The sequence below is a fragment of the Akebia trifoliata genome, chromosome 2 (assembly GCF_017979445.1).
Source record: "Akebia trifoliata isolate Shusen 1 chromosome 2, ASM1797944v1, whole genome shotgun sequence".
NCBI classification, from domain to species: domain Eukaryota; kingdom Viridiplantae; phylum Streptophyta; class Magnoliopsida; order Ranunculales; family Lardizabalaceae; genus Akebia; species Akebia trifoliata.
Window position 1 is genome coordinate 16,816,411 of NC_141376.1, and position 10,672 is coordinate 16,827,082.

Genomic DNA, 10,672 nt, shown 5'->3' on the forward strand with positions numbered 1-10,672 from the left:
TGCCTAACACCTTCCCTACTCCACAAATGGACCCCCTTACCTTGAATCAAGGTTGGACCAAATATGCATTATCCAACGAGAGTCATCATATGTCCAAAGTGACATGTTTTTCAAGAAATATAACTTCGGGTGACCATTCACACCCAATTCCGCATTTGAATGGTGGTGACTCCAAAACACCCCATAATGGAGGGATGTTTTTAAAACATTAAAAAATTTCTTGTCCTCAAAAAGAAAATAGGTTTTTTACTTACTTGGCCTCAGGTGTATCTATTGCTTTGAAAACATGAAGTTTGAGCAAGTCCTAGATTTTTCATCATCGGCCAAAATATTAGTTTTGAAAACGTTTGAATTTTTGTGATTTGTCCTTGTCGAATAGATATTGTAGATATAGAATATGAAGACTTTTGAAAAACCTTTGTTACTTTGATGATATCTACGTTTTCGCCAACTACTGAGGATATAGATGTCAGTAGTTTTTACGCTCCTTTTAGAGTTATCCACAATGCCCCAGTACTGGGTGAATATCGATTGAGCATGAGACTTGGGATTCCAGGAAAATTATACCGTTCACAGTTTATACTCATGCGGGCTAGGAGTTCTTCATTTTATTTTTTTTTCCTTATTGCCCCTGGTGCCAGCTACGATTTTCACCAGACCTGATTTCTACATTTTTGCGCATCGACGCCCTTTTGGGTTTTCATCGTGTCGGTGGCTTTAATCTTACCATAGTCTAATTCTTTTACTCACAGCGTCCTTTCGGGTTTTTACTATGCCCTTTCAGACTATGCTTGTATTTTTTTGAATTTTTACATTACAAATCTTGCTTGGAGTCTCTATATCAAGGCTTGGTGATTCAAGTTGAGCTACGAGATCGGTGACTCTACTCTTGTAGTGGCACTTTTTCTCAAGTGATCGATCTAGATTCTCCTCTCGAGTTTGTTGACGACTATTCGTGTTCGACAACTCAAGTTGAGCCACGAGATTGGCTACTCTACGCTTCAAGTATTTTTTTTTTCGAATATCCGATCTAGATTCTCCTCTCGAGTCTTCCAACGACTAATAAGACTTGAGGTCTGGATCAAGTTACAAGATCATTGATGCTGTTACCGTCATTATGATGCCTTAGAACATTCCCTGATCCAAAAGAACTTTTGGTGGGACGAAATGTTGGCTAAGGTTAAATGTAGTGGAAAGGTACAAAAAAGGTTAAGATCTAAGTTTATCGAGTTTATTTGAAGTGGGTTAGACATGGGATTCATCTATTTTTGTTTCGAAAAGGTGATCTATGTCTCCTCCCAACGTTTCTCGAATTTGTTTAGGCTGGAGATTTGGGTCGAGCTCAAGATTAAATGTCCGATTTTTTGACTTTTTTGATTTTTTTGTATTTTTAGCCGATCACAGTTTATCCTCATGCGGGCCAGGAGTATTTTGATGCTTTGATTTTTCTGATTTTTTTTTTTTTTTTACTCTTGACTTGCCCTAGTCTTAGGTTAAGAAATGAACGTGATGGCTCAAAAGGGTTGTCTAGGGTTGATAGTTAGTTTTGGATAGCAAAGATGGCCTTTCGTCATCTCAGGGTCGGATCTCAAGTGTAATATTTCTTGACAGTGTCAGCATTGATCGGTTGTGGGAAGACTTGTCCGTCAATTTCTGTGAGAATCAGAGCTCCTCCCATCATCACCTTCTGCACAATGAACGGTCCCTCGTAGTTTGGTCTAAATTTTCCCCTGGTGTCTTCTTGGATTGGCAAAATTTTCTTTAAAACAAGGTCTCCTAGTGAGAAATCTCTAGGCTTAACTTTTTTGTTGTAGGCACGAGCTATTCGTCGCTGGTAAATTTGCCCATGACAGATAGCTGCAAGTTGTTTCTCCTCTATCAAATTCAATTGATCGAACCGAGCTTGAACCCATTCTATTTCGTCTAACTCTGCTTCTTTTAAGATCCGAAGGGAGGGAATCTCAACCTCGGCGGGTAAGACTGCTTCAATTCCGTATACTAACAAGTACGGAGTTGCTCCAGTCGAGGTTCGAAATGAAGTCCGATAGGCATGAAGGGCGAAAGGCAACATGTCGTACCAATCCTTGTATGTAACAGCCATTTTATCGATGATTGTTTTAATGTTTTTGTTGGCTGCCTCGACGGCTCCGTTCATCTTGGGTCTGTAGGGTACCGAGCTGTGATGAATGATATGGAAGTCTTCGCACATCTTGATCATATCCTTATTGTTGAAGTTCTTAGCATTGTCCGTTACTAATCCGTTAGGGAGCCCATATCGACAGATGATGTTGTTCTTGACGAACTTCAATACATTGAATTGGTGACATTAGCATATGATGCAGCTTCTACCCATTTTGTGAAATAATCGATAGCGACCAGGATGGAGCGATGTCCATTTAAAGCTATTGGAGAAATTTGCCCAATAACGTCCATGCCCCAGAGTGAGAAGGGCTAAGGAGTAGTCATGCTGTGCAATTCTGAAGGTGGAGCGTTGATCTTATTGGCATAGATCTAGCAGAGATGGCATTTACGAACGTGCTGATAGCAATCGCTTTCCATTGTAGTCCAGTAATATCCCATTCTCATGATCTTCTTGGCAAGCATATGACCATTCATGTGAGGTCCGTAAACTCCACCATGTACAGTCTCAATTAATCATTTAGCCTCTGCTTTTGTAATGCACTGAAGAAGAACCTTGTGATGTGATTTTTTGAATAGAGTCCCGTTATTTAGGAAGAATTGACCTGCCAATCTTTGGATGGTCCTTCGTTCATTTACTGTTATATCTAACGGAATGGTTCGATCTTTTAAGTATGCATTGATGTCTGAATACCACGATTTCTCCTTGAACTCTACTTTATCCACTGGTAAACATTAGGCTGGTAAACATTAGGCAGGTATATCTCAAGGGGATCAGAAGCTGTCGGCAGGAGTAAAGGATCCACCGCCAGCCACCGACCGAATATTTCGAGATATCTTCTATCGGTGGCAGAAGCTCTAATCTGTCGGTCCCACCGATATAATATTCATCGGTCCCACCGATATAATATTCATCGGTCCCACCAATGAAGATCTTAACGGTTCCACCGTTATCCACCGACAAATTAACATGGGATACCTTCTATCGGTGGCAGAAGAACAATCCTGCCGGTCCCACCGACATTTTAGGCATCGGTTCCACCGAATAACACTTTATCGGTCCCACCGTCATCCACCGCTAGAACTAATGAAGGAGTTTTCATTCGGTGGCAGAAACATACTCTGGGCGGTTCCACCGTAAAAGTACTCATCGGTCCCACCGATTAAGCTTGGAGGTTCCACCGTCAGTGCTGCCGAAAACGCGAAACGGTAAGATTTTCGACCGTTATGAGTGGTCGGTGCCACCGTTGCAATTCAGGTGCCACTGACAGAAAGCCGTTAAGAGCTCTTCCTTTAAAAGAAAAGCACTAGGCCTCTTCTCTTTTTGATCAACATCTTCGAAGTTCAGCCCAAGCCAATAAGCATAATTTAAAAGGCTTAACGAAGGAAGAAGAGTCGTGAAGGGTAATCAAAACCATGCATACCAAACCATCACGTCTTAATTGATCAAGCTCTACTTACTCCATCCTTCGAGAGTTGCAGTCTAACATCGAGCGAGGCAAGAAGCCATTGTTGAAGGGAGTAATGAAGAACCAAAGAACAACACACTCACTTCAATTGTCATAACTGTGAGTTTGATTGTTCGTATCTTAAATTCTGAAAATACACTAGTAATAGTTCACTTGATTTCTTCTTCAAAATCAAGCACTTGATTGAGTTGCAGACTCAAGTTGAGTGACAAAGGTTACTGAGTTTCCTAAGTATAAAACTCAAGGATTGTGAGTGGATGTGGTCCATTCAATTGTAGGGTTGCGGAATTAACCCGAAAAATTCTGTGTGCGGTTTAAGGTGAACCAAAAACCTCAGCATTAGTGAATACCAAGAACCATCAATTTGGGTTCTCTTGGGAGTGGATGTAGGCACGGGTGCTGAACCACTATAAATCGTGTGTATCATATTTTGTCTCTGATTCTCTTATCTTTATGTCAATTTGGATGCATATCATGACTGATCATATCTTGCATGAATATCTTGTTACATGAATGTTTTAGTGGATGCTCCCTGACATTAAAATTTATTCACATCCCAACATTCACATTCAGTAGAATTTTAAATTAGTCCTATTCACCCCCCCTCTAGGTCACCATCTTGTCAAAGCTGGTAATTTCATTTGGTATCAGAGCAGGTTGCTCTATAAAGGTCTAACCACCCTGAGTGATCCGTGTCCTTTCACCATGTCTAGAGCCGATAAATGGTCCTCGGCTCGTCTACCCATGTTCGAAGGCATTAAGTATGCCTTCTGGAAGAATAAAATGATGATATACATCAACTCACTAAGTAGAGATGTGTGGGACATGATTGAGGAAGGTTGGGAACCTCCCGTTGACATCATCGAAGTGAATGGTGTCACTACGTCTGTTCCAAGACCATCAAGGAAATGGACAGAACAGGACAAAATAGATAGTAGCAACAATTACAAGGCTCTAAATGCCATTACGAGTGCCATTTCCGACGATGAATATCAACGGATATGCACGTGTCAGTCGGCTAAGCAAGCATGGAAAATTCTAGAAGCCGCTCACGAAGGCACAAGTATCGTGAAAAAATCCAAACTTCAACTCCTCCGCACCCAATTTGAAAATATCAAAATGGAGGAAAGCGAAACTGTCCAAGAGTTTTACGCACGTCTAAGTGACATCTGCAACTCTATGTTTTATGTAGGTGAAACCGTCCCTCAAGGTAGAATTTGTGCAAAAATCCTAAGATCCCTACCCAAGAGGTTTGCCTCTAAGGTCACCTCAATTGAGGAATACCGAGATGTGGAAGCAATGACCGTTGAGGAACTTATGGTGTCTCTCACTACCTTCAAACTCCATCTCGAGGGGCCTCCCTCAAAAGGGAAGACTCAGGTCCTAAAGACATCCTCCTCAAAGTCTACATCCAAGCGAACATCGCATATCGGATCTCAATCCTCCTCCCATGATCATAAGAAGATATCGATTGAAGAGGAGAAAGAGACTGACTCGGATGAGGAAGACTTAACCCTGTTAGCCTCAAGATTTCAAAAATTCTTCAAAAAAAGAGGACCAGGTAATACTAGTAGACGTAATCATCCGATAGATAGACATGCGCCTGTTGGAAGAACCATGTCTAAACCAAGGGAAGATACTGAGTGCTATACATGTGGCGGTCGTGGTCACTACTCAAATGTGTGCCCCTCTAAACCCAAATCCAAAGGTCTACCTAAACCTAAGAATAAGGGCACAACAATGGCTGCTAAGGCCACATGGGATGACTCTGAAGAATCTGGAGACGAAGAAGAACTAGGGTCTCTATCAGATAATGAAGATCAAGACACTCTTCGAATCCTTATGGCTTTTACCACTGCCAACATTCTAGATGGGGATGAACTTGAAGGAGGTCTGGACTGTGAAAGTCAGAATCGCTCCATGGTCACTTCTTCCTCTGATGAAGAAGGAGAAGATGAGGACAGTGATGAACTTGAACTCCAATCTGCATTTGACAAACTGTTCGTTAGTCATGTAAAACTGACCAAGAAACATAGTCGAGAAAAACTCCAAAAAGAACAGTGGCATGCCCAATATGAGGAAATGTGCAAGGAAAAACTCTCCTTAGGACTTGAATTAGAAGGTATTAAGACTCAGCTCTCTACAACCTTAGAAAGACAGTCTAGCTTGCTCTCTACATCTGAGACAGTCCTCATTGAGAAAGAGGAGATGGTAAAAAATCTTCAACAACTCAAGAATCTCCTCTCGATGGCCAACTCCACAATAGCTCGTCTAAACTTAGAATTAGCCAATCTCCGTGATGAAAACAAAGTTCTTAAGTTTGACGTCGATAGACTGCAAAAACAAAATGCTAGACTTGAGTATAACTACACTCATGGTAGCTTGGAGTTACAAAAACTTCTAGGAGTGCAAAAACCCTATGGAGATAAAGGAGGAATAGGCTATGACAGTTATACTTCTACATCACCTCCATCTCCTTCTACTCTTGCACATGGAGAGTCATCAAACACTCAGAAAGACTCCAAAAAGATTATCACATGCAACTTCTGTGGTAGAACGGGCCACATGAAATTTGAATGTATCAAATACAAAACTATCTACACCGCAACCTCTCAGACCTCTATTGGAAAATCTTTATCGGTTGAACAGAAGAAGCATGATAAGGGAAAGAATCCGTTGGTGAATAAAGTTGAAAAAACAAAGAAAGAAAAGTCACCAAAATGGAAGGGAACAAAGAATTCATTTTCTCCCAAACAAAACAGCAACATTGGGGAACTCTTCAAACAGATTGCCTATCTAAATCTAAAAGCTAAAGCTCTTGCTGAATCTAGTATGGGTAATCAAAGTGGAAGAAGGTACAAAATGAAAAATCCTTCCTCAAAGTCACCCAAGAAGAGTAGGTCCCCTAAGATAAGCTCACCTAGTAAGGATGTCTCTCATACCAAATACAATCCCCCCAAGACGAATTTACAATGGAAAGTCAAAAATGGGGACAACAAGTGCCTTGTAATTCACACAGCCCTCAAAGCTGGGAATCATTCACGTTGGTATCTTGATAGTGGTTGCTCCCGACACATGACGGGTGACCGAAGTCAATTTAGCCACTTGGTTGATTTTGATGGAGGATCAGTCACTTTTGGTGATGGCAGCACCGCTAGGATAATTGGGCGAGGAACTGTCAGTGGCCATGGATTGCCCACGGTGGAAAATGTATTGTGCGTAGATGGTTTGAAACATAACCTTCTTAGCATATCCCAAATTTGTGACAAGGATCACCGTGTTAGCTTCAATCGTGAAGTGTGCGAGATCTCCACGCCGAATGGAGAAATTATCATGAGAGGCCTTCGCACTTCTGATAACTGCTATGTTATCGAGAATTCAAGAGATACCACAGTTAGTAACATGGCTCAAATTGATGAAGTTCAGTTATGACATCAACGTCTGGGTCACGTTCACTACAAGAACCTGTTTAGACTTGCCTCGAAAGGGTTAGTCAGAGGATTACCCAAATTGGGTAAACAAGCAAGAGATGTCTGTGGGGAATGTCAAATAGGTAAACAAATTCGAAGTACCCATAAAAAGACAACCACTCTCGCAACCTCGAAACCCCTTGCGCTCTTACACATGGACCTTGTAGGTTCCACTAAAGTACAAAGTCTAGGAGGAAAGAGACATTTCTTGGTGATCGTTGATGACTACTCTAGATTCACCTGGGTTGCGTTTCTAAGAGAAAAATCAGATACTTTCGATGAATTCAAAAAGATCATAACGCGTATCCAAATAGAAAAGGAATCTGCTGTTGGTAGAATAAGAAGTGATCATGGTGGTGAGTTTGAGGATAGTAGATTCACACAATTCTGATCATGGAATACGACATGAATTTTCCGCTCCGAAGACCCCTCAGCAAAATGGAGTTGCCGAGAGAAAGAATCGCGTTCTTCAAGAAATGGCCACAGTCATGCTACACAGTAAACATCTTCCTAAAAGTCTGTGGGCCGAAGCTGTAAACACTGCCTGTCACATCATCAATAGAGTATATCTCAGAGCAGGCCTGAATAAAACAGCATATGAACTATGGAACAACAAAACTCCGAGTGTTAAGCACTTTAGGGTATTCGGGAGCAAGTGTTATGTCCTTAGAGATAGGGAACATTTGGGAAAGTTTGATTCAAAAAGCGATCCAGCAATTTTTTTGGGATACTCCTCAAACAGTCGAGCTTTTCGAGTATTTAATCAGAGGACCTCCACACTTCAAGAATCCATAAATGTGGTGATCGATGATCAACTCATTCAGGAGAATGGTTCCTCTGACACTGAAGGTGAGGACGAGGGAGTGTTCCCTCTTACACCCTTGCCAGCCCCAATGTCTCTAGTTCCAGAAACACTACCTGTTGTCAAAGGTCATCCCTCCAGCCAAATCCTTGGAGATCCTCACATAGGAGTAAAAACCCGACGGCAACTTGAGGCGTTAAATAGTCATCTTTGCTTCACATCCAAGTTGGAACCCAAAAATGTTGATGAAGCCCTCCATGATGAATACTGGATCCAAGCCATGCAAGACGAACTTCTTCAATTTCATAGGAATCAGGTTTGGCAGCTCGTACCAAGGCCATCTGACAAGAATGTCATTGGGACTAAGTGGATTTATAAGAACAAATCGGATGAACTTGGCAATGTTGTCCGCAATAAAGCTCGTCTGGTTGCACAGGGCTACTCTCAGATTGAGGGGATTGACTTTGATGAAACCTTTGCCCCGGTGGCAAGACTTGAGTCAATTCGGATTTTGATGTCCATTGCATGTGTGTTGAAATTCAAACTATTCCAGATGGACGTTAAGAGTGCGTTTCTCAATGGCTTCTTAGATGAGGAAGTCTATGTTGAACAACCAAAAGGATTTGTTGATCCCAAACATCCTCACCAAGTATTCAGATTGAAAAAGGCTCTCTATGGTCTCAAACAGGCCCCCCGCGCCTGGTATGAAAGACTGACTCAGTTTCTGCTCAGTCATAAATTTGTTAGGGGGAGCGTTGATAAAACGCTGTTTGTTCAAAAAATTGGTGGCGACACTCTCATTGCTCAAATCTATGTAGACGACATTGTGTTCGGATCCACCGCCGAAGGCTTGGCCCAAAAATTTGCTCACCTTATGCAATCCGAATTCGAAATGAGCATGGTTGGTGAACTCAGCTTTTTCATGGGATTGCAAATTAAACAACTCGAGAATGGCCTGTTCATTCTCAGACTAAATATGCGCGAGATTTGGTAGATTGATTTGGCTTAAAGTCTGGTAGAACACATCATACTCCTATGAGCACCACTCTTAAACTTTGTAAAGATCCTTCAGGTAAAAGTGTAGATGAGCATCTTTACAGGAGTATGATTGGTAGCCTTCTCTATCTTACAGCCAGTAGGCCCGATATCTCTTACAGTGTGGGCACTTGTGCCCGTTTTCAAGCAGATCCTAAGGAATCTCATCTCCTAGCTGTTAAGAGGATTGTCAGATACATCGCCGGTACCACGGAAAATGGCCTCTGGTATCCATTTGATTCCTCGTCCATCATTGCCGGATACACCGATGCTGACTGGGCCGGCAACATGGATGATCGAAAATCCACCAGTGGTGGTTGTTTCTACATCGGGAACTGTTTAGTTGCCTGGCATAGTAAGAAGCAAAGTTCCATATCTCTTTCAACTGCTGAGGCTGAGTACATTGCCGCTGGCAGCTGCTGTGCTCAACTTCTCTGGATGAAGCAGATGCTCGCGGACTATGGGATATCTCAAGATACGATGAGCCTCTTATGCGATAACACCAGTGCCATCAATATCTCGAAGAATCCGGTCCAACACTCTCGCACTAAACATATTGACATTCGGCATCACTTCATTCGTGAACTTGTTGAAGCACACACCATCTGCTTGGAATATATCCCGACTGAAAATCAACTTGCTGATATCTTCACCAAACCCCTCGATTCCTTACGGTTTGATCACCTTCGGAAATCTATTGGGGTCTGCTCATTGTGAGCAGGGCCTATGTGCTCTCGGGATGACAAAAACAAAAACCAAAAAAAAAAAAAAAAAAAAAGGTATGAATTCTGGAGAAATTGTCGGTGGCAGAATAAGCCATTTGTCGGTTCCACCGCCAACTTACTCATCGGTAGATATCGGTGGCACCGACTAAGTCTGTCGGTTCGACCGACAGAACGCGACTCTTCGTTTTTTTTTCAAATTTTTTTTCTTTCTTTACTCCTTTTATTCTCCCTTCGCGCCTTTTCACTTACCTCCCTGTTCCATTGTTCCCTCTCCCTCTTGCTTCGTCTTCTTCTTTCTCTCTCTCTCTCTCTTGTTGCTTGCCACAATGCTGCTTCTCCTAGCCCTGCTGTCCCTGCTCTCCGTTGGGCTCCTCAGTACCCTAATGGCGCGACGTCGTCAAGCGCGACCTCCTCCAGCCCAACGAAATGTTAGAAGCAAGCGTGCTTCAACATCCATTGCCCTGCCATCCTCCTCCTCGTCTTCCTCTACTGAGGCCGACGCTTCAGATGACGAGGATGCTGATCTGCCTCCCCCACAGGGCTCTCGACATCCCCCTTCGTCCGATGTCGGTATTGACGATGACCAACGACAATATATCGAGCGCTTGCAAACTCTTCGCGACCGCCCCATCGTCTGTGAACGTCGCGTGGATCTCACCGTGGTGCACCCCTTTGGCATTCCTGATCTACTACATCAGATGGGGTGGGAGGCCCTTCTGGACCTTGGAGGTGATGTGTTTCCTTCGCGGGTATGTCGCTTCTATGCCAGTATTGTGGACTCTCGTGACTTGCCTCCATCTCTGGATGTGGTGGCATTCGGCACGCCCATTCAGATCAGCACTCACGTTACGGCTGCCACCATTGCCTCCATCTTGGGTATCACTTGCACCTATGTCAGCCATCCAGATCCCATTTCCGACCTAGGGTCTCGCCGGAACGCCTATATGGATGTACTCTGTGGACGTCGGGACATCCAGTGGGTCAAGGACAGTGCAATTCGTGGCACAGATCTTCTACCAAGGTATAGGCTTC

General features: G+C 43.0%; 1 protein-coding gene and 1 pseudogene across 1 annotated transcript; both read left to right on the forward strand.

Annotated features, from left to right (window-relative positions):
• Positions 1–4,313: 4,313 nt before the first annotated feature.
• On the forward strand, positions 4,314–7,040 carry LOC147409808 (uncharacterized). The gene has a single exon (XM_086432015.1). It carries the CDS (start codon positions 4,314–4,316, stop codon positions 7,038–7,040), a length of 2,727 nt encoding a protein of 908 aa, XP_086288141.1.
• A 1,875-nt stretch (positions 7,041–8,915) lies between these two features.
• On the forward strand, positions 8,916–9,632 carry LOC147409809 (secreted RxLR effector protein 161 pseudogene; annotated as a pseudogene).
• Positions 9,633–10,672: the final 1,040 nt, after the last annotated feature.

What these genes read in the sequence shown, in the direction of transcription:
- LOC147409808 (XM_086432015.1), top strand. Translation starts at nt 4,314, where the DNA reads ATGTCTAGAGCCGATAAATGGTCCTCGGCTCGTCTACCCATGTTCGAA.